The sequence below is a fragment of the Natator depressus genome, chromosome 11, assembly GCF_965152275.1.
Source record: "Natator depressus isolate rNatDep1 chromosome 11, rNatDep2.hap1, whole genome shotgun sequence".
In the NCBI taxonomy this organism is placed as follows: domain Eukaryota; kingdom Metazoa; phylum Chordata; order Testudines; family Cheloniidae; genus Natator; species Natator depressus.
In genome coordinates this window covers 11,463,313-11,487,964 of record NC_134244.1, presented here as the reverse complement: position 1 = coordinate 11,487,964, position 24,652 = coordinate 11,463,313, and the positions used below count along the sequence as shown (strand labels likewise).

At 40.5% G+C, this 24,652-nt stretch overlaps 1 protein-coding gene across 5 annotated transcripts in view; it reads left to right on the top strand.

Moving 5' to 3' along the window:
• Nucleotides 1-24,652, top strand: part of MYLK (myosin light chain kinase) — a 320,305-nt gene that overhangs the window by 243,740 nt on the left and 51,913 nt on the right. For all 5 annotated transcript variants that reach the window (XM_074967150.1, XM_074967152.1, XM_074967151.1 and 2 more), the window contains 3 exons: nucleotides 12,824-12,874; nucleotides 13,962-14,089; nucleotides 17,238-17,391. In XM_074967150.1, the coding sequence (XP_074823251.1) occupies nucleotides 12,824-12,874; nucleotides 13,962-14,089; nucleotides 17,238-17,391 (333 nt within the window). The remainder of the gene's footprint in view (nucleotides 1-12,823; nucleotides 12,875-13,961; nucleotides 14,090-17,237; nucleotides 17,392-24,652) is intronic.

Below are 24,652 nucleotides of genomic sequence, written 5' to 3'. Positions count from 1 at the left end.
TTTACAGCTTACTGTCGACTTGCCCAATACAATTTGATTCTGCACTGTGAGTATAGTAATGAACAGCACCTTTTGGATTGTTGATGCATAACAAGGCTGTTTTAGAGTAGCAGCCGTGTTAGTCTGTATCCGCAAAAAGAAAAGGAGGACTCCTTTTCTTTTAACAAGGCTGTGTTTACCATGTAACCTCAGAATGTGTTGTCATGATACACACTGTGCATGAATCCTAAAAATGTACTGTAAGTGCTGCTCCCTGCCTACAAATACACGTGTTCTTCTTTGAAGGTGACTTGCACATTATGCTGTACCTACTCAAACACAGCAACTTGAGAGTCTTGCCCTTAGTATTCAATCCTGATCTGGGTGCAAGTTCACATAGCTCCGTTGCCTTCTGTGGAGCTACACTGATTTACGCCAGCTGAGTATCTGACCTTAAAGGGAATAATAAGTGTTAAGAGGGACATAAGAGGGACAGCTTATACTTTACCTTCAGTAGAAAAGAAATTTACAAGGAATTGGAGGTTCAGATCCCTTTGGCAGCTTTGAACATCTCAGCCTTAAGTCTCTCAAGGGGTGTGTACTCATCTTCCTGACATTCCTGTTTATGTTCCTCTGTGGTGACATACTTAATATACAAAACCAATTCAGTAGTGTTTACCATCTCAGACATAAGCTGAAATCCCGCTCAGATAATATGCTAGTAAGAATCATTTCCATCTGAAAGACAATGGACTTAATGGTGTGTGTGTGTGTGTACACCTTGTTAAAGGATCACTATTACAACTGTGAGTGTCCCTCAAGAATGCCAATAAAGTAAGAGGTCCCAGTCTGAATACGGGTTAAGTTGTGCTCTGATCTCTTCCGGGCCATGTCACTTCCTCAGTCCTAGACTATCACCATCATATTACAATTGTAGGCTATCTGTACCCTGCCTGCAACTGTATTTTTGGATTAACTCTTTATTGTTTTCATTGTTTGACGATGGGTTTATTTGCAAGTTTATTGAAAACCAATTTTAAAAAAAAACCCTTCATTTCAAAGGGAAATGTATTAGTTGGTCCAATTTTATGTGAATGTCTATATCTGAACATAACGAATGTCCCACTAGCTTTGATAAGTGAATCCCTAGCTTAATGACTATTAATTATCATTCATACTGGCAGGGAATAGTCATTCATGAAGGCAATGACATTTGATCAGGGAAAGAGAGTGAGCATGACATTGTACCCTGGTAGTTAGGATACTCGCCTAGGGACACCCAAGTTCACATCCCTGTTCCAATGGCTAATTATTTATAAAAAGTGGAAGAGCTTCAACAGGAGCGATTGAGACAGACCCATACCAAAATATCTGATAGGCCAGTGATAAGGATGCTCTCCTGCAGTGTGGGAGATCCAACTTCAAATTCCTTGGGGACATCAGGCAGAGTGAAGAATTGAACCTGGGTCTCCTGTGTTCTAGGAGAGCACCCTAACCACTGGGCTGAAGAGTGTATGGGAGGTTCTTCTGCTTCTCCTAACATAGCAGCAGTTGTGGAATGAAAATTACAGTGGTCCAAGATCTAGGACTTGCCTCAATCCTGCCCAGTATTTCAGAAAAAAACCCTGTAGACAAAGCAATCAATGACATTTTTAATATTGATGATATGCTGTTCCCCCAGAGTGCTACCATTGGCCAATGTCAACAGCCACCCTCAACTTCATCATTTGATTTAAAAAGAGAGTGTCATGGGTTCCCTTTGCGCCTGAATCAAGAGCCATTTTCTCATTTGGTTTGATTCTTCACTGCCTCCAGCCTTGGTTTGTCACGTACACCTGAACAAAATGCTAACCTGTAAAATACTACTAGATCAGAATAGTGATGTATTTACATTCACTCCACACACATGTCAATAAGCACACAAGGCCCTGGAGAATAGGAAGTTTGCAGAGTTTATGTACAGTTCCTTGCACTGCTGGAGCAGTCACATTGTCAGTGGATAATGCATGGACCACCAGTTGAGAAGCCACCAAAAAAGATATGGACAACTAATTCCCATTAAAATTAATGGGAATTGGGCATCCAGATCTCCAATGTGGCTTTGAAAATCTTGGTCTACATCTCCAGTGTTTTATGAACATTAACTAATCCTCATCTGCCCTATCAAGATGAATGTTGTCCTCTGTTATGGAGTGGGAAACTGAGGCAGATAAGTTTAAGACTACCATTTTCAAAGCTGACTAGTGATTTTTTGGTACTCAACTCAAATTGTCCTTAAAGGGATGGATTTTCAGAGGTTGAGTAGCCAGTATTTTCTAAAATTGAGGCCCCTTTAAAGTGTCCTACGTAGGGTATCCAAAATAATTAGTTTCTTTACCAAAATAATCAACCAAAAATAAGTGTGTGATAACAGCTGGAAGCTGTTGCAGAGGGTTTCTGATTGAACCAGGGCTTAACAGTGCAACAACAGAAATCCGTTGTGTTGAGTGGGAACAAACTGAATGCAGGTCACAACGAGTAATGCAGTGATCCAGGCACTGATTCACTCTGAAATCGTCTTCTAGAATTCAGCACCTTCGAAACTGAGATATAAGAGAAGAATGACACACTTGTGAGTGTCTTGAAATAAATGCCTGCTATATTCTGTAGGCATATTTCACTACACTGCTTTAAGCTAAATATTAAGGAATGGTGCCTAACTCTTGTCAGCAGATGAAGTAAATTCCATTAGGTTGTATTGGATTCTCCCATCTCAACTGCACGTATTACAACTCCCACTTACACAATACATGTTGAAGGGATGATTTAACACAGAGATTAATCAGATCAGGTGCAACTTCTCCCTCTGCTCAGTGAAAAATGCATTGTACTGTGTCAGAGAAAATATCTTGTGTATTGATTTTATTTATTTATTTGGAAAGGAACAGGCCCAGGAACAGGAACTACAGTATTTAAAAGTATTAGGTATCCTGCTGAAATAAATCTTTATACCTGCTACTACATGAAATCTGTTTGATTTCATGTCAAACAAATGTTATGCTTTCTTTTGTTGACAGTTGTTAATAAAATGTCATCACGACACTATCCAGAACAAATCCTCTGGAAGGCTCTGGCCTTATCTTACCAGATCTGATTTCTCAGCATCACTGTTGCATGCATGGAATGCTGAGCAGAGGCATGACTGGAAGACTGTCATAAATATAAATGTGTCAGGGGTTCTTTATCATGTTACATATTTATCTCCAGAGCAGAGAGGATTCAGAGCATTTTAATTGCTGTAAAAAAATCAGCAGTCGATGACCAAGTGATTAGCACATAGTTCTGTTAGTCACTCTTCAATAAAAAAACCTTGTCTGAGAATCCAAGTCTGTAGGAGCCATTTTAGGTAAATGTCACATTAAAGAGCCAGACTTGACGTGTCTGGTTTGGGAGGTATATAATCAAATCATAAAACACTTCAGTTTATACACTGTTATCTATTCCTTGTCAAGATGGAATGACAACTTTTGTGAGTTATTACTATAGTGTAAGTACAAACCATGGCCACTAATGCATATTTCTCCTTTATGAAATGAAGTGCTTCCACATCCATTTGCTGTGTCACTCTTTCAAGCTCTTTTACTTCTACATAAAATTTGCCCAGTTACAGTCAATGATTCCTTCTTCTTCTTGTGAGGATGAAGAAACTAACTGCATCTGGGAAATCAGATACCCCTAGGTTAGGACAAAATTATGCAGGAAAAATATCAAACCCGGTATTTTCTGTTCCAACAGGCAGTGATTTCCTCCTAGCAGCAGTGGGAGATCTGTGTGTTTAGGGAATGCAAAATGTGTTAGCAGAGAACTGTGCATCAGAAATGGATGCAGAATTTTTACCCTAAAGAGCAAATCCCATGCCCTGTTCAAGTAACTGGCCCCAGGCACTGTGCAGATACAGCAAGGGATGGAGAAGAGGACGATTCTGTTGCAATGAGGATTGTTCTCACTCCCCAAGGGAGTAGGGAACATTTTAAGGGTCCAATCAAGCAACTCCAAGCTGCTTCCCTTGCTCCACCCCCTCTCCCAGGATGTTCATGCCCCACCAATTGCATGCTGCCATGTAGAGTGTTTCCAAAAGCAGGGCTGTGTTCTGGGCAGTAACTGCAAAGCATTCAGCACCGTATCTTGTATGTTGGAATAACCAGTTTATTGGTCAGGAAGCCTCTTTCCCCATAGATAGTGGGACTGGATTTGTTCCCAAGTGCAGCTGAAATCTGTTTCCTTAATATACACAATGAAGAGGACTCTTGAGCTGTAGCATTCGGATCTGGACCTGAGCTTCCCCAAAGCTCGGGGCATTTGGAGCAGAAGTTTCAATTGGGCACACCTGGGTTTTGTGAAAATGAGAATTAGTCAAATGTAAACTAGCTGAAATAAAAGTGCATAAGAGACTCAGCTTGTTGAATTTTTAATTGGTGCCTTCATTTACAATAGAGAATCCAGTTCATGTATATATAAAGCCATAGAGAAATAGTCACCTATTGTGTAAATTATTCCTCCTTGGTGCCTAGTTCACCACCATCTAACTTATGCCAGGTATGCTACTTGAATTCCTGCCAGGTTACTTTACAGTTTATGCCATAGTGACATTTTCTAACTGAGTGAACATTGGCAAAGAACAGTATTTTCCATGGGCTTTGCTTACAGTTCATCCTACATAACTGCATGTAGCCAGAAGAGGAGTGACTTCTATTAATTGTCTTAAATGGAGAGAAATGAGAAATATGTTTTTTGCAACATAGGACTGAACCAGAGAGATGCTACACACCGTAAATTTCCAGTGAAATAATCTAGCAAGCATTTGAGAACTCTAGTATGTAACAGAAACATAAGACAGACTAGGTTTTCAAAAACAGGAGCATAAAGCTGGGCTCCTAAATCCATTCTTAGACTCCTTAAGTGCTGAACACCCAGCCACTCTCACTGAAGTCCCTCAGAGCAGCTGAATGCTCTGCATTTTTGAAAATCAAGCCCATATACTTAGGAGTCTAAATATCCACTCAAGAATTTGGCTTTAGGCACCTAATTCTGCAGCTTGGCCATGGCATCTTAGCTCCGGGTCTTATGTAATTGAAGGCGATGAGGGCTGTAAATGCTCACAACCTCATGGTATGTGAGGAACATGAAAACTACAAGAGCCCGACTTCTCAACCTTGCTCCCACTGAAATCAGTGGTAAAATTCCCATTGATTTCAGTGGTGTAGGGTCAGATCTGAGGAGCCTATATTTCTATTCCATGCTAGGTTTCTATATACTTACTAGCCTTGGTTTAATGTGTTGTAGGAACAGCCTGTGTCCTATCAAAGCTCTTTTGAACCTCATCTACCATGGCTGTTAAGAAAATGATGTCTCCTACTATATTTAATCTTCTGAATAAAGGAGGCTTGGAGTGTGTCAGTGTGTCTTCTCTCTTCCCTGGGAAAGTCTATGTGAATTTCCGCAGATTTCTTAAGGGAGGCTGGTGAAAAAAATAATGATGGATCTGTCTTTAAATGATTTAGAAGCTAAATATGGGATTTTCCATTGAACCAGCTGGTCATTTTTAATGAGAAAATAAAAGCTATTCTAGACTCTGCAGAATGAAAAATATGTTACCCCACAAATCTCTGGCCTGGATGGCAAATGAGTTATTCTGTCTAGCTCCTGTTTGTCACCAAATTTAACTCTTTGATTACTAAGTTAATAAGCATTTGTCTCCAAAGGCTGTGAGAAAATCGCTGCTTGAGAAATTGTGAACCTGGAACTGTTTAGTTTTCAACCCTTCACTACTGTTTCCGGACTATTGGGCAGGTTCTCTTGTCGCTGCTGTACTTTCCTTTCCAGCTATTTATGTATGTTCTTATATCTATGTGTCATGGATCAGCAATAAATTACAGTACCAGAGGACACCACATTATAGTCTAATCTTATACTCCACGTTCTTCAGTGGTGACTGGGTGTTATAAGCATCTATCTGTCACCAGACCACAGAGGATATGAATCTCTTACAGCCCAACCTAGAGAGGCTTGGGTCTTTAGCTTAAACTATTAGCTGCTTATATTGTTAGGTCAGGAGGTTCCTGGTGTGTCAGCCAAGATGATGGTCATAATGCTTGCTTTTTAAGTTCTGTCTCTTATTTGATATCTCTGTATATTTTTGTATTTTAAAATGTGATGTTCTTGCATGTTTGATGTAGGAGATAGAGAAGGTTGTTCAACCTTTTGTATTTTAAGAGATAAAAGTGTTGTAATGTTTCCATTTGAATATATTTGTTGCTGATTGGTGAAGGGGTAGAAGGCCAGCTATTAGATACCAGGTGTTCCATGCCACTTTCTCTAGTTGATTATACCAGTTTTCATCCCCATAACTTTGCTTAATTTGGTAGGGAGTGTCTCTGTCAGTGCTTTCATTTCTTGTGCTTTGTCTTCTGTTCTTTACTGTTATGCATAATTGCTAATGTATAATAGGGACCATAGATGGCATTTTTAATATGAAAGGTCAGTGGAATTACACCAGGAAAAATCTGGCCCAAGGAAGGAACAATGATCTTTTGGCTAGTCATGGGACTGGGACTGAGAAGATGTATTTTCAGTTCCCAGGATTGTATGTTCTTGAAGACAGGGACTGTTTCCTACTATATGTTGTATAGTGCCTGGCACAGTTGGGTCTGGTCTCAAGGCTGCTATGGGCAATTCCAATGTCCTACTGAGTAACATTTTTTTCACTTGTTAATGCAGTTTCTTTAGCATCTATCAGTGCTAAATGCAATTTATGTATCCACTGTAGATTGAAACTGTAGCATAGCAGATTCCCAAGATATCTTGAAGGGGAATATGAGACTGACCAAAAGATCCTTTTACTCCTAATGGCTAGAGAAGTTTCCTACCCAAGTTACCTTTTGCTCATTTCCTTTATTTCAGGGAGAACACGATCCCCAGATATTAATCCCTGTGCTGGCCAAGGGGAGGTGAAGACTTACGTATTTAGGGCTACCCTGTGCTGCTCCAAGAGGAGCCTGGGGAAGGCATTGTGCCTTTAAGGAATCATAAAGGGGGGAGGTGCAAGGATCCATGCTGACATCTCACCACACCTGTTTGCTCATGGTGTGGAGAGTCTCAAGCCTGTAGCCCCTGGTCCTTCCTCACCCTGAGCCACAACTGGATTACGTCCTGTGCAGCTGTGTGAGGAGATGTGCCTTACACTGCCTTACTCTGCTGTTTGGATGCATACGATCACGATACAAACACATGGCAAGGGTACTAACTGTACTCTTCCAGCATGTGCTGAAGTCCATCCCTATTCAGGGCAGCTCTTAAGCACGTGCTTAACTTTAGGCATGTGCTAAAGGCCCATTAAATCAGTGGGAGTTAAGCACGTCCTGGAAGTGCTATCCTAAATAAGGATGTTTTCTTGAATTGGGGTCAAAGTGAAGGACAGGCTTCACCTGGACAACCAAGTGTCCATGCTGTAGTTACATTCGCTTTTCCTTTGATATTTTATGAAGGCTCAGGCTGTGCAGAGAGCAGTTTCCGGGAGAGGGGACTCTGACTATTTTTAGTAGAATTCCAAAAAAGGGAAACAACAAAGAAAGAAAGGCTTCCAAGCATCTGTGCTCCCACGAATTTAACATTGCGGCCAGGGAAACAGACCAACCAAATGTTCCACAGATATCATCCCGCAGAGGAATCTTTCCCTTTCAATGTATATCCTCCGGCTGGCTCAAACAAACTCCCTAACAGGCAAATCTGTCTATAAAGTTATGTAAATACCAGCCTGGTGCTGTTTACATTATGTCATTTCTGGGAGGCTGATTCATTTAGGGAGAGAATATTGTGTCCTTTTGTCTCCTGTAAGCTGGTGTTCAGCTTCAGCCCCTTTCAATGTAAATGTAAATATCAGAAGAGAGATATGTTGTCTTTTCTAAACAGCTGAAGCATCCTTGAACCAAATAACTACCATTTTCCAAGAATCTCAAATATTTTAATGAAAACAATCATTTTGACCTTGTCAACTTGGTTAATGTTATTAGCTTTCTTTTTTGGAACTGTCTCCAGCAGCTAATGAGAGAAATTTGGTTATGCCCTTTGCAGGAGACATACAGTGGGAGCTGGAGTTTTCAGGGTGAGGTCCAAGAACAATGAAGTAAATTCTGTTAGTGAGAACAGATATAAGCTCTGTAATATATGCATGCACTCCTCCCAAATTGCCCCAGCTTTTTCTTCCTGCCCAGGGCTATTTGTGGCTGTAAAATAAGATCAGGATCATCAGTCAGACCTTCTCGCTACCCCTACCCAGTCTGCGTTCTTTTGATGAAGTGCAGTGGCAGTCTGCACATCTACTGTTAAGTACAAGTAATGCTCAGGATTTTTTCAGCATCTCTGTGTTATACTAAAAGCAGCAATCCCAGCTGAGTGAAGTGATAGGTTTATGTTCTCTGCTCAGCTGGTACGGAAATCCTCACTGATGCGAGAGCCTTTTAAACTGCCTGAGCCTGGCCCTTAATTCTCACAGGGTTAAGCACTGTGTATTAGTTTCACTTGCAGTGTAAATTTCACAGGTGGTGGTTCATTGTACATCTTCACATATATATACACGCTGGGCATTTCCATTGATGAAGTAACTATCACTGGGTTAATTTGTGAATGAATGAATAATGTGGAATGATGTGGCACTCTTGTTTTATGAACTGAGTGGCTGGTAGGTAGTAGGCAGAGGGAAGTGATAGATGTGTATAAATATGTATATACATACACTCGTGTGTGTGTGTATTGTATATATCTCCTTGAAAGTACATGAATGTGAAAAGCTAGAGATTGAAACGTAGGTAACCAGGAAAAAAATCTGGTGAGATGTACTCAGACTGAATCTTACAAAAACAAGAGAATTTGGAGATAGAAATGACTCCACTCATTGCCTTGCCTGTTAGCTGGGATATAGCGGCATGTATATAGTTTATGTTGTGACTATTTGAATGTATCAGACAGAGTTTAGCATAGATCATGTTAGATCAGAACCTCGTGCCTTTCCTATTACTTGTCCTGCACTGGAGTTTCTAAAAGTTGGCCATTGAACCTTCAACCCAGGAAAGTATTTGGCAAATTGTGCTCATTCATGTTCACCGATGTCCCTTAATGTCATTCATGTGAGACTTACTACAATAAGTAGTCAATGAGATCACTTTCACAGCTTTAACTAGCACTTAAAGCCTTTATTGTTCTTGGAGGACAGTCAATATTAATTTCACTCTCAATTTAGAATACTCTTAGGAGACAGGGAGAATCTGATGTGCAGTGCAGCAAAAAGAATAATACATACCTAGTATAAGCCAATATAGTTCAATAAATGTACATGGCACTATACAGTAATGGAGTTGAGCTAAACAAATAACAAAGAACACAACCCACTCCTCTAGAAGTCATTTGTAAAACTTCCATTAACTTCAGTGAGGGCAGAATCAAACACCACTTTGGGGTTTACAATACAAATAGAAGGCAAGATTCCACAACCATTAATGACTAGCATCTACTCACATAAGTATGTGCTATTGATAGTGGGGTTGCTCATGGGAACAGAGGCTATTCAGCATGGGTAGGCATTGCAGAATCAGGCCAATGGCAAACATAGTTGAACAGTTACTCATAGAATCTCACTCTTTTTGTTTTACTCATACAGATTTGGGGAAAGGTGTGGGTTGGAGGGTATTTACCTGATGTAGGTAAATGACCATCCTTAGAGCACTGATGCTGTACAAGACCCAGAGGTAACTAGGCTGATGACCCAAAAAGTGATAGTCCTCTTTAAGGAGTTGTATTTCTAAAAGTATATGTCTAAAGTTAACGAGACAAGGGAGTGAGGTAATATCTTTTATGGGACCAAGTTCTGTTGGTGAGAGAGACAGGTGACCTGAAGACGACCTCTGTGTAAGATATTACCTCACCCCCTCAGCCTTGTCTCTCTAATGTCCTGGGACCGACACAGCTACAACAATACTGTACATGTCTACAGTTAAACAGGAGTGGGTCCTGGTAGAGTATGTAGTGAAATGGGTGAATATGAAATGCTCTGGTGGTTCAGTTATGTTAGGGTAAGCTCCCCAAAGGTAGATACCAACGTGAACCAATAACCAGCTAAATAAGTCTCTAAGGAACAGGGTTTCTTAGGGGATATACAATACTTCCTGTTTTGTGACTCAGCTGTAAGTATTATGAGAATAGACTTTCTGTGTATCACAGTACTTCTGGTCCCAACCAAAACCAATACATGGAGTGCATGTGAAAATTAAGCATAATATTTTTGAGGGGGAAGTTAAACTTTTTTATAAACGGAAAGTGATATTGACCAGTTTCATTGTCCAAACTTTGCAAAATATTCAAAAAAAAGAAGAGAAAAAGCATTGATGCTGAAAACTAAATTATAAAATTCTTTCTACTGAAACAATCTAAAGTGATAAGTGAGAACTGCCATCTCTGCTAATACTAGGGATTGAACTGGGGAACACCATAGCTAGAAGCTGAGTTTCCACCATTTGAGTAAAAAACCAAGCTCTGTGTAACGGTGTCCCCCCCATAAGGCTTTATGGAAATATACTTATGAATGTATATATGACATAACTAGAATGTGTTTTATGCTACATATGCCATGTAACACATCTCTGTAAAGGTTGTAATCTACTGAATCTATTAATCCTATTTTTATCATTTTTGTATTCAAAGTTATGAATATTGGCTGCATACTTGTTTGATTCTGAGTAGGTTTTAGTGAAGCAGTTGGTCAGCTTCCTGAGAAAAGACTATTCTCAGTAAGTGCCCAGTCAAGAAGCCCTTAAGCCAACAATGAACTTGGAGACGCCAATCCACATCTAGGCTTTCCCAGGAATGTGGCTTGGCTGGTAAGGAACTCAGTCATGCATGGACTGTGACTTGCCCAGGTGACTCCAAAACTCCATTTTGTAGCTGGACTTTGCATAGGAGAGAGGAGGGGGGTCTCCACCCACAAGAGGAAGTCTATTTAAACTCCTGGAAGACCCCTCCATTTTGTCTTCAGCTGGCTAAAGAGAGAGCCTCTTCACCCACAAAGATACCTGAAAGAAACTGAAACAAAGGACAGTATCGACAGGGGGTGTGAGTGATTGCTGGACCCAGACTAGAAGGAGACTAGTCTGTAAAAGAAAGCTTACTGGAACTGGTGAGGTTTTTATCTGTATTCAGTTTTATTACTGTATTAGGCTTAGATTTGCTTTTGTTATTTTATTTTGCTTGGTAATTCACTTTGTTCTGTCTGTTACTACTTGGAACCTCTTAAATCCAACTTTCTGTATTTAATAAAATCACTTTTTACTTATTAATTAACCCAGAGTATGTATTAATACCTGGAGGTGGGGGGGCAAACAGCTGCATACCTCTCTATCAGTGTTAGAGGGCAAACAATTTATGAGTTTACCCTATAAAACATATATACAGAGTAAAACGGATTTATTTAGAGTTTGGACCCATTGGGAGTTGGGCATCTGAGTGTTAAAGACAGGCACACTTCTGTAAGCTGCTCTCAGTTAAGCTTGCAGTTTGTGGGATGTGATTCAGACCTGGGTCTGGGTTTGCAGCAGGCTAGCGGGTCTGGCTCAAACCAGGCAGGGCACTGAAGTCCTAAGCTGACAGGGCAGGAAAGCAGGAGCAGAAATAGTCTTGGCACATCAGGTGGCAACTCCCAGGGGGTTTCTGTGATCCAACCCATCACAGCCCTGTATTTAGCGGCTGTAGCAGACTCGTATCCTGCATGGACCAGGTATAGAATGGATATGTAACACAGAGTGAGCAGTGAGTTGCATTAGTAACACGAGCAAACGCTGTAAAAACTGTATTTTGTTTGCTATATGCATTACTGTTTTCAGAGCTCAGAACAATAAAACTACTGCAGTTCTAATTAAATGTTCCACAGCTTCAAGAAAAAGGCTTTTTATAAAGACTGAGGGCAATACTTGCAGGTACAGAATGTTCAGTAGCTGTTTAAAGGGGAGATTTAAATGAGAGAGAGAGTGTGTGTTTTTACAATTTGATCTCCCGTCACATTTTTCATAAATAATGGACCAAAGTTTTCAAACATAAGTTCGGCTGCTGTATGTGTATTTAAGCTCCTAAACATATGTGGTCTAATATTTGAAAATGTGGAGAAACCCCAATTTCTACTGAAGTCAATGAGAGCTGCAGCCCCTGTCTAGCATACACATGGATTTAGGAACCTAAATGTAGGCAGCTAGGTTTAAAATGCCAGTCCATATTTTTAACAATGGTGAGATTCCCGGCATCTTGGAAAATGGCAAAAGCTGTCCCCATTCACAAAAGCAATGAAAAATACTAGTGTTCAGTTCCTGTATATGCCATTTCTATATCAGCACGTGAGGAGCAAATAAGAAATAGAAAATCAATTACCTAGTTTTAGTTGGGGTTTTCTCTAAACTATTCAGCAATTTGCATATTGAAAATATGTGTGATATCCAGCATGTGGTGGATCTCAGCCATTTGTCTGGGCCAAAACCAAATATGGTGGGTACTCAAACGCAGATGAGTACAAATCTCATAGGAACAGGGATGCCAAACTGCCTTAGGCACCTTTGAAAATCCCAGCCATAAATGTGTGTATTCTAAGGATCAGGTCAGACTCCTTGAAAGTGCTTTCGAGAAGCAATACAAGTGTAACGTAGATTTTTTGTGCTGGAGTGAGCTCAACAACAATACTGCCAGGAATGTGACTATTTGTATAATTAAATTTGTACCTCCCAAAACTCACCTGCTAATGAACTATTTAATTTTTTTATTTATTTTTTACTAGGTGAAGCAACAGTGAAAAAGAAACCAGCTCCAAAGACCCCCCCAAAGGCAGGTAAACGGCTGCATTTTGTTGCATTGTAAGCATAGGCAGTAATGCAATAGGATTTCCAAGAAAAGATCACTCCTACCTTGAAACAATTGTTTGCCTGCTTCATGTTTTCTTCTGATTAAATGGTAGGTTTGATGTTCTAGGGGGAGAATTTCAAAAGCACCATGTTCCCCATCTCTAGTAGCTCCACCTAAACTTAAGGTTGCTCAACAGTTTCTGTTAAAGGACGCTGTGTTCAGATGTTTATAACTTGGGCAAACGTTAACCATTGAAGCTGATGTTTGCCATGGTCCAGTCTGAATTTTCATCCAAAACAGGTCAGCCAGGGGCTGCTGGGCACCAGAACTCAGAGCAGGAAGACCATCTCTCCTGTGCTCTGAGCGCAGTGCTGACTGGTGCCCAGGCAGTGAGGAGGCAAAAGAGGAAGCAATTGAATTCAAAAGTCAAGAAGTGAGGCATGGGGGTGGAGGATGGGAGCCAGAGGATAGGAGCAGAGGGGAAAAGATTGGCTGGAGATGGGAGTACAGTGCCAGAAAGGTCCGTAACCACTAAAGCCCCTTCCCCTCCAAAATCTGGAATTGAACCAAGGAGTCCCAAATTTCTACATTCCTCTGCTGTCAGAAAATAACTGTGACACCCATTGGCAAAGTGTGTGTCTCATCTCCTTCTAGTGGCTGATCTACAAGAGGATAACAATGTGCTATTGCTGCCAGTTACTCCTTTAGTTCACAGACTTTAAGGCCAGAAGGGACCATCGTGATCATCTAATCTGACCTCTTGCGCATTGCAACCAACAGAACCTCGCCCACCCACTCCTACAATAGAGCCATAACCTCTGGCTGAGTTACTGAAGTCCTCAACTTACGATGTAAAGACTTCAAGTTACAGAGAATCCACCATTTCCTGTAGTTCAAACCAGCAAGTGACCTGTGCCCCATGCTGCAGAGGAAACCAAAAAACCCCCAGGGTCTCTGCCAATCTGACCTGGGCGGGGGGGGGGGAATTCCTTCCTGACCCCAGATATGTACTCACTCAACTGTTCAGGAAAATAGAAAATATAATTCTCTAAAGAGATGGGTTTTTTTCTCAGTTCTTCCCCCTCAGATCATTCAGTTCCCAGAAGACAGAAAAGTCCGTGCTGGTGAATCAGTGGAACTGTTTTGCAAAGTAGTAGGAACGCCACCTTTAACTTGCACCTGGATGAAATTCCGAAAGCAGGTAAATTGTCTTTGACGTGTTTTAACAATGAATGATGATTAATTTGAGAAATGCCTGAAACAATGTCTAACTAAAAGGATACATCATCTGAAAGGAGTTTGCTGTGTGAAACATTTCTCTCCTGCCCTTGATACAAGAAATCCCCCTTTCTTCATTGGTGCTTCAGGTTTTCAGCTTCGCAGATGGAACCAAATGCCATTGAAAAATACTCTTGAGTAAAGAGCATCTTACAACAAAAATATCTCCACACTAAAGATGTTTGTTGTGGATATGAATGTTCCCACAATCTATTGTTGTACAGTTTCTTCCCCTTTAATTAATTAAACCTCACTGGGACTTAAGCACATACTTAAGCACTGTTCCTGAAGAGGGAAAATTTCCTGAATAAGGGCTTTAGTGAACAAGTTCAGACACTTTAAACTCAGCAGCTCAGTATGATTTCCAGCTAGCAGAAGCTGGAGTATCTTATTGGCATGGAGCAAAGATAAATATCTGCTGGAGCGGCTACTATTTATTTGATTATGAAGTTGCTCAGCACTCTGCAGTACATAGATAAAAACAGTCCCTGCCACAAGGAAGCTTAGAATCTAGACCTGAGTTTGTCAAGATGATTGTTGAACATTTCATCAGGGGAATTCGTGGCTCTATATTAATGGCACAGTCTATTGCAAGTTCTACCTTTTTAAACATTTTAAGCCAGTTGCCTTTTATTCTGAAGTACCCTCTTCTTATATTATGGAAAGGGTGTCTGGTAGCATCCAAATAATTTTCTCTCTACCATTCATTATTTTATATGCCTCTGTGTTATCTCCTCTGAGGCTTTTCTTTTCCAAATTAAACATTTCTAAACTTCTTTTAATTTCTGCAACCTTAAGACTGATTTAGGAACAAGTAGACCATTTTTATCAATATTATTTTTATTGCAGTAGCCTCAAAGAGATTCAGTGTCCTCAAAGAATCCTGCGCTACATCTTCAAAAGACAAGCCTAGGAGCTAGCTTTCCCAGACACTAAAAATCAGGGCCTGAACAGAGACGCTGGATTTATGGCTTCTTACAACAATCTAAAACTCACTGAATCCTCCCCCAGCCTATTTTTTCTCCTTTCCTCCTTAGGACTGCAGAGATGTTAACTGACCACTTCACCTTGGATAGTTCCTTGAAATATGCATTAATTACTTAAGCTAAGCAATCTGTTCCACCTTTTATTTAGCTGTGACACTGAGTACATTTCCCAGACCTGAAGAAGAGCTCTGTGGAAGCTCGAAAGCTTGTCTCTCACAAACAGAAGTTGGTCCAAAAAGAGATATTACCTCATCCACCTTGTCTCTCTAATTCTCCTTTAACTCAGCAATGATTGGCCTGAGGTCCTTTTCCAGCTGAGTGACCCTGGCATGTAGCACAGTGACTAGAACTGGTGGGGAAAAATTGTCTATATCACCGTTTTGTTGGTAGCATATTGTGTTCTCATAGGGACTGAAGCAGTCGAATAAAATTTGAGAATCATGCTACCTACCTACAGTCCCACTGGAACCTCAGCAAATTACAGTTCAGTGTCTTGTGTGAATGGAGCCTCTGGGGTGGGATTTTCATGAGTGCACAGCACTGGCTACCTCTGCTTCCACTGACTTCATTGGGAGTAGCTGTAATACCAAGCTATGCCTACGCTACAAGTGCTATGGCAACAGCTATGCCAGAAGGGTTTTTTCCATCATTGTAGTCAATCGACCTCTCTAAGAGGCGGTAACGAGCTTGATGGAAGAAAAACACCTTGAATGCAATTTAAACTGTGTTACTACTTACTCCCAAAATACTTACTTCTATTGCTAGTATTGCAGAAGCAGTTATCAGGTTAACTTCCGTGGGCTGATGCCAAAGCGTGCTTTATATCTAAACTAAGGGGAGAGACCTGCTCTGGCCCTCATGATTTCTTGTTCTGTAAACATGTCTGACAAGAGAAGCTAAACTAAATAGCCCTCATTTTTAATGAAACGCAGAGAATAAATTGAAAAATCTCTTATCTGGCAGGAAACGGTGGGAGGAGGAAGAGCACTGACATTATGCTGTCTGCATCGCAATAAGAACACAGTGTACTACTTTTACAGTTACAATGTAGCATCAGGTTTTTTTAATTCTCTTTAATGTCTCAAGTTAATACAAATCAAAGCTGAAATCTTTTTGACATTTATGCTGAGGTTCTTTTCTTGGTTGAGTTGAGTTATATTTACAAGTACGGCACTTAACATGTTTGTGGAGTTCAGCTGTGATTTTGACTTTTGGTTTTCTCTGAAACCATCTTAAAATCTCTATCTACTCCAATTGAATTAGAATGATTTATTTATTCTATTCAGTTTGGGAACTTTAAGAATTCAAAGGTGAATGTATCAGAAGAATCGAAATAGAAGTTGAAAGGGCAACAAATACTTTCTATGGCATTTTTCTGTTCTTTTTTTTTTTTTTTTTTAATTTTAGAGCGTTCTAGGAAAGTCAGACTGCCCTACTAAAGCCAGGCCTGTGCTTTGTAAACTTTCCTACGCAGTTCTGCCAGCACCGTTCGACTCCAACCAACAACACCATCCGCTGTTCCAGTCTAGGAAACTATTATGATAATTTGTGTGGCAACTCTGATGTGGACACATGGAGACTAGAATCAGATACTGTCATGGATGATCTGGGTCAGAATTTGAAGCTCAGCCTCGAGAAGTGAATGGCAAATGAACCAGTGTTCTTGGGGCCAAATCTTGGTTTTAGTGAAGTCAGTGGTAAAACTCCTATTGATGTCAATTTAACTAGAATTTGGTCTTTTGCCAGTTAAACACAACTTTTCAACTACATTCCCTGATCCTGCAAATGGATTTTAGCTGGTGGACCCTAACACCCAAGCAATCTCACTAATTCGAAGGGACTGTGTGTAGTATAAGGATCTGTCCTCATGGAATACTTTGCAGGATTAGGACCACTGAACTACTGGCCTGCATCTCTTGACTTTTTTGGTCAGTTTCACTCTTTGCCAGCTATTCTTACTCACTGCAGTAATGGAATTATCTACATTGCTCTCCTAATGCTGTAGTTGTGGGCTCCTACCTGACTGAGAGGTTGGGAGCCTCTCTTTTGAAAGCTCTTTAACAATTCTTCTGTTTAATTTGGCAGATTCAAGAAAATGAACACATCAAAATCGAGAATGCTGAAAACAGTAGTAAGCTAACTATATCCTCAACGAAGCAAGAACATTGTGGATGTTACACTTTAGTGGTAGAAAACAAATTGGGCAGCAGACAAGCACAAGTCAACCTCACAGTTGTCGGTAAGTGCAGAAAAAATATTGAATTATATTATAAAACACCTACACGGTGCTCTGCATGCTGTACAAAAAATCAGATAAAAACAGCACAGTACGTTAAAGAGAATGCAAAAGCAAACAGGTCCAAATTAAATTGCTAGGCCAGATCCTAAACTGGTAAAATTCAGCATATTCTAATTTACACCAACTGGTGATCTGCCTGTTATTTTGATGACACATTATATTTCAATTTAATTTGAAGACTATTGTAATGAGAGATGGGGGAGTGCAAAATAATCCTTCTTATATTTGTTCTTGTTTATGTGTAGACAGAAGTCAGTCCTCCCTCTCCCATTAACCCTTTCCAGATGCTCACTAGGCTATTAGTTTTGGAAAGGCCAGTTTTTGAAGGGTTGAGGCGGTTTGTATTTTATTGAAGATTACAACTTGGAAACTGTCCTGGTGTATAGTTACTTTATATTGCTATTGATTTATAAAAACAGTCTTTTTAAATGCATACATGTTTATGCATGGGCTGCACAAGTTTTCTGTAAAGGTGTATGAAAAGTTGAGAGAGAATCATATGTATGATGCTTTAAAAGCTTGTTTCTGCTCTGAATAGTGACTCTGTCAAATGACATTGTGTGGCTTCAGACTTATTACCTCTCAAGGGCTCCAGAGCAAATTTGGTTAGTTTATAGTAAAAGAAAACGTTTCTTCAAACTGCCAGTCTGGTTCTTTCCACTTTGTGCAATATCATTTGTAAGGAAACTTCTGCTGCCCAAATTCTACCCTCAGTTACCCATTGTCTGTAATGTGATTACTCAGGTGTGTCTGAGGCCAGAATTGTCCATGCAGTTGGAATTTACTCAGCCTGTCTGTTGATGACATTGACTAGGATTCTATTCTGGTTATTCTCCCATAATTGTAGTCCTAAAAGGAGTAACAAGTAGTAGGCAACTAATATTGTCTCTAAAGAAATGCAGGTATGAGGCCAGGGATGAAATCCTGGCTCCATTGAAGTGAATGACAAAATACCCATTGATTTTCAGTGGAGCCAGGATTTCATCCCAGGGATCTAGTGAGTAAGATGTAATTTTAGTTAGTAGAATCATACTTTATGTTCAAGTATAGTATCCTGTGAAGGGTGAACACTCTGCAGTTTTATGCTGCTGTATGTATTGTGTATACAGGCCTCTTGACCATTTAAGTACATGGTCATTTCTGTTGTCTAAACCAGATTGCTGATTACATTTAAAAGACAACTGGACAGACAAGTGCAATTATTAAATAACGTTGAGCAATGTGTCATATTCATTTTCCTGTTACTCTGTGAACTTCATGTAGTTATTATGTAAGCAGCAATTTTATATTCTGAGGAATATGTTGGTTTGAAAATCAGTAGTCACCGAAAATGTTGAACTCTAAAACCTTATTAAGCTACATACCAGCCTCTTCCTTCATGATACCATTGGCAGGAAATATGCTGTGGGGTTAGTGGGGCTCCCAGAGATGCTTCGGGAGAGCTGGGTGAAGAATTCCTACAATGTGCTTGAGTTTGCCATGCTTTCTGGCTGATGACACCCAGATAAAATTACTATTGCAAATTCTCCAACTGCTTCAACTAGACTTCTAGCTGAATTAAGAACTGTAGTGGACATGATGGATGTCAGAAATGTGTTGCCATCAGGATTGCTACTGGCTTGAAGAAAATGGCTTGCTAGCTGAAGTTTTGGGGGGCCAGATTCCTGCCAGTCCTGCATGGGTATCCACACTATAGGCAGGGATGGGCACAAGGAGTTTCTTCTGCTTGGGCTCAAGGGGAAGAATCCTATTGTTGAGTGTAGTTGCTACCCCTTGCTAGCACTTTTATGGGCACCTGGTGTCTAAAACAGAGTGGAGAGACCCTGACTTCTCTCCCTGTCTGTCCTACGCCAGGCAACATGGCAAGACACTGCAGTCTCTCCAGGCATACAAACTGAAACAGTGGCTCCAGCTGTGCACACTCTGGGAGAACCCTGGAGGAATTCTAGCTGAGTCAGCCAGAATTATTCCTTGGGGCTCCCGTCCCAGAACATCCATTTTCTGCACCGTCTCCAGTGTGCAGGGCAGAATCTTGCCCCCCTTAATGAGGATTTATAAAGTGGCTATAAATCTGGCTAGTGCCAGATATCAGTTTTGTTTGTCTTAGCTATTTATAATGAGGCTCTGTGATCTTTGTGTGAGCTGCTTCCCTATCGGATTACAGATTAAAAATCACATCACCTTGTATGTTCTTTGCTCAAAACATAGCTGGTTGACCAAGGTACTTGCTTGGGTTTTGAATATGTTTAGAGAATTTAGATGTGATCTGGAATGTGTGTTCTCCTGCAGGAGTGGGCCAGGACTGACCTACAGCCAGATTCCTCTAAAGAGGTAGCTGGCAGGCTTGTCTCTGTTTGAATTTTAAAAAGTAAATGACACATTAAAATTCGAAATGAAAGGAATAAGGAAATATTACTGTAATATTGTTCTAAATTTATGGACAGCTGAGCATCCATGTACATGGTAAAGATGACATGACATTCATTTGTACAGTCTCTCACTCCAAAGGATCTAAAGAGCACTTCACAAACTACATACAGGCAGCTCCTCTGAAGTACAGCCACCTCTAAGATATTTGTTAGTCTTTAAGGTGCCACCAGACTCCTCGTTGTTTTTGTGGATACAGACTAACATGGCTACCCCTCTGATACTTCACACCTCTAAGATAGAAAGGCAGCAACCAAAAACTGTGCATAGCACACTACACCCCAGTGGGGAAGGGGACATTTTGGTCTAGGTCACCATACCAGAAGTGCCATGGGATCATTAAGGACAGCCAGGACCTTGTTTTTAAGCCCTCTCATTGAAAAGCCCTGTGCACAGTAACCTGCAACATTGGTTTATCTGCTACAGAAAGACAAAGTACTGAGTTGACTCTGCCAAGATTCAAAGCAGAGATGATTCTTCTGTGATTCAACCCATGACTCCAGGGACTCAAACCTGTATCTTAGCCCACAGTCTGTAGCTGGATATACGAGCTGCACATGTTTTTATAAATAGCAATGGCATTTTTTCATTAACATCTGGATAAAAAATTTTTTTTAAATCTCCCCATTCCCCCTTTGATGAATCTGGCTCCTAAACTCTTACCCTGCACTGCTGAAAATGTCAGACTCAGACTTCAGCTGTGAGTATAACTGAACCGAGTAGGGGTTCTGACATTTAAGGAGTTTGAGGAGTCAAAGACTGTTTGCTTCATTCTTGGCAATGGAAAAAGCAGCTCTGGAAAGAGTCCCAGTTTTGAATTATTCTAAGGGTTTTTTTTTTTCGCCTCTTGTGATCTTAATGAAGATCTGTGAACTAAACTTTCATTAAACGCAACTCCAACCTGAAAAAACACACAGGTATCCAAGCAAATTAGGGAGACTGCTTGTGCTGAGTGATTAGTGCACAGGGCTGGAGTCAGGAGGAGTTTGAGCTTGACACAGATTCCCTTGGTAACTTCCGTGCCCTACAAGTAATAATAATACTATGAAACCAGTACAGGAAGGAAGCCACCCTAATAAAGCAACCTCTTGTCTTAAGAGATTGCCCAAAAACTACCCACAATACCTTCTGCCTCACCTGTTTTAGAAGACCACTTCCATTAAGTGACCAATTTTTTGTCTCTGGAATGGTCACTTAAGAAAGGCTTTGCTGTAATGTGGTTCTGGTACCAAATCCAAAACTGTATGTTCTGGGACACAGCTCGTGATTTACAATCAACTGTGTATGTCAAATTATAGTAGCCTCCTGTTGCCAAAGTTTCATTAAAAGCCTTGGTGGTGGGATGAGTATAATCTAAACCAGAATTAGTGAGGACTAATGTGTAGTCCTTAACGCCATAACAGGTGGCTACAGTAGGTGGCCAGTAACATTCGTCCCTCTCAGCAGTGCTTTGTTTTTTAAATAAAAAACCTGTGTGTGCTTTATAGAGATATTTATGGGTAAGTACATGGGTTAATATAGATGAAAATTTCAAAATCACCTAAGTGATTTAGGAGCCTAAATTCATAAGACGTTGGCTCCTAAGTGCCTAACTGACTTAAAAATGGGATTTAGGCTTCAAAGCCACTTAGGTGCTTTTGAAAATGTTACCCAACAAGTTTGTACAAGTTTGAAATTGATTATTGCAATCAAGAGAGGAAAGAATGATCCTGTAATTAAAGAACAGGAGATCTGGGCTCTGTTCCTAGTTGTGCCACAAGCTTCCTGGTGGTAAGGTGATGAGTCACTCCTGTGCAAGCCTCCCGGCCCGGAACTAGTCTGGTGTCTCTCAGGGCAGGTATATAAGCGTCACAGGAAGAACAGCAGTTCAGCTGGCTTGCAACTCTCTCCTGCCTGATAGTGGCAATGGACTCCCCAAACTTTAGTTTGTTCCGACCCTGCTCTTGCTCTGGCTTTGCTCCGACCCCTGGTTCTGACCACTAGGCCCAACTACCATGGCGCCGACAACTATCCCCATCACAGTTGCTGACATCGGGTAACATTGGGCAAGTCACTTAACTTCTCTTTGCCTCAGGTTCCTATTTTACAGGGGAGTTTAAGAAGTTAATTCACTGTTTGCGTAATGCTTTAGGCTCCATGGACATTTGTGCAGATTGTTATTGTATAAAATTAAGAACACACATACTTGTGGGTTGATTCTGATCAGTCATACCATGGGATTTACATGAGTAACTCCAATGATGCCAATGGAGTTATACTTCATATTCACAGTAGTCTGGGGTACTTGGTGTGGTGATGTCATATAAAGATTAAATGCAGTGGTCACTTGGGCTCTAGAAATACCTATGCACAGGAATTTGGTGCAGTAGTATTATACATTGACCGTTCCTTAAAGAAGTGGTATGCAGTTTTAATATCACTCTTCTACTAAGTAGCTGTGCATATGCTTTGCTTGCACAGTGCTGAACAATGGTGCACCAAATACCTGTGTGTAACAGTGTGCTGCATTAAGTAGCAGTTCATAATCTTACATATAACATTATTGCACTAAGTATCATCTGCTTCTCCACTTGATGTAATTATTCTGTACTTGTGTGGGGATGGCAGTGTTATTTTCTCCAAGGAAATTAGTATTTCCATGTCTTGGAGTTCTGAGTTAGCAGCAGATCTTCTAAGCAAAAATTACAAAATACATGTTAGCTTCTGGATGAAACATGCATCGTGGCCCTGATCCAAGACCAGTGAATTCAGTGGCAGGACTTTCTGACTTGAAAGGGCATAGGCTTTGAGCCCAACTCCATAATTTAAACCCATTCCACACATGACACACTGGCCTGAGTACCTTGGTCTCAAATACTATTGTCAGGAAATGACAAGTTAACAATGGTACTTCCTCTTGGCAGGTTTTAGGATTGCTTAAGAACTCTGGCTCAATAGGAAACTTTCCATTTTTGTGTCAGAAACATCACATTCCCCTTTTGGAAAAGCGAACACCAACTTTTGTGATATTGAAGAAAGGTTGGGGGAAGCAACTAACGACAAATCCAGGGAAAATAGTATAACTCCAGAGTGTTAATACTGAATTTTTCTACAATGTGTTTCATCTTCTCTTCACAAGCTACTGATCGGTGTTTACAGTGTTCCTGTGAGGCAAGTGATTATCCCCCTTTTAAGGATGAGGGAGCTGAAGTTGAGAATTTAAGTGACTTGCCCCAGACTGCAGAGGCAGGCTGTATCAGAGGCAGAATTAGAATTCAAGCATTTTCCTTGCCTCCAATTGCTTGTCCTTGTTATTCCTCTGGGCTGCCTCTGGAGGGACTTCTATATCCAGTGAAGAGGGCAAGTTGGCCAATGGGCCAAGAAGGGATGGTTTATACTGCCCTCTTACAGTTTTCAGCACCACAACGTACACTATGGGGAGATTACAAATGCTTCATCTCTAAAACTTTGTGACAAACCTCAGCAGCCACATCAACACCAAAGATTTTTGCAGAAGGATCATAGAAATTAGAGGGAAACCAAACTTATTAGGTCACCTGAACCATCATTCAGCCAGTACTTGATTGTCACCTCTGGAACATAAGGTTTGAAAAAAGGTTTGAAAATTCTTGAGAATTTATTTCCCATCATATGTATGTTGGTTCTGTTAGGCCTATAGGAGAAGGAAATGTTCTTGTGGTTAAAAGACGTGTCTGGGAGTGGGTCTATCTGAATTCTCCTAGTTCTACCACAGACTTCCAGTGTGTCCTTGGGCAAGGTCATTTTACCTCTTTGTGTCTGAGTTGCCTGATCTGTAAAGGAGGGATGATCTATCTATCTTCCTCAGTAGGGTGTTGTGTAGCCTTATTGTGCTTTGAGATCCTCAGAAGAAAGCAAAATTATTTAACAATGCAACTTAATTTAATTATCATGTATGAGGCAGAGAGGTTGCCAGTGGTTTGAACTGGGAGAGTGGTGAGGGACAAGATTTAGGAGCGGCTGGAGCAAATCTCTTGAAGATTTTTAAAAAGGTGGAAGGCAAATTCCAAATTGTGCCCTCAACTCTGGGTGTGGAGCTCCAACTAAACTTATTGGGAGTTGTGCACATAGCTAAAGGCAGGATTTGCAATTTTGGCATTTGGGGAAGATGTTTTATGAGAGGAAAAGTTGTGTTCACTGTAGAGCACTTCAGCTTCTCTTGTACTGGTTTTTTTATGAAAAGAGGTTTGTTTGTTTTTTCCAGTCTAAAGTTATGCTAAATCTGTGGTAAATTAACATTCGTAAGGGACAATACCTTAAAATTATAGCACTTCTCTCCCTTGGAAAATAAGTTCCAGGGCACAGTTTTCCAAGGAAAGCAGAGAGATTTGCCATGACCCCAAAGTCCTGTCAACAGTAACATAGAGTTCAGTTATGACCTTTTATGGTTTCGATTTTCTCCCACTGATGAATTTCAAAAGAAGGCTTTGCCAGTGCTGTCGGCATGGATATTGTCCAACTGGCTTTAGCAGTATATTAAATACCTTCTCTGGCTAAACAGCCTGTGGAGTGGAATTAAATTGTTTCTTTCTGTCTGCTCTTTATCTGGCAGACAATTATTGTAATAGCTAATAATAGTATTGTATGGTAATATGATAACTGGATTTAGAAAGAAACCAAACCAATTTTGAGATCAGATAAAGAAAACCACCTCACAAATATCGTTTCAATGCTGTCTTAGTTTGAAGAAGAACAATATCCTTTTCTTTCAAGGTCTGTGAGTATAATAATCTCTGATTTTAGGGGTTCTGCATTG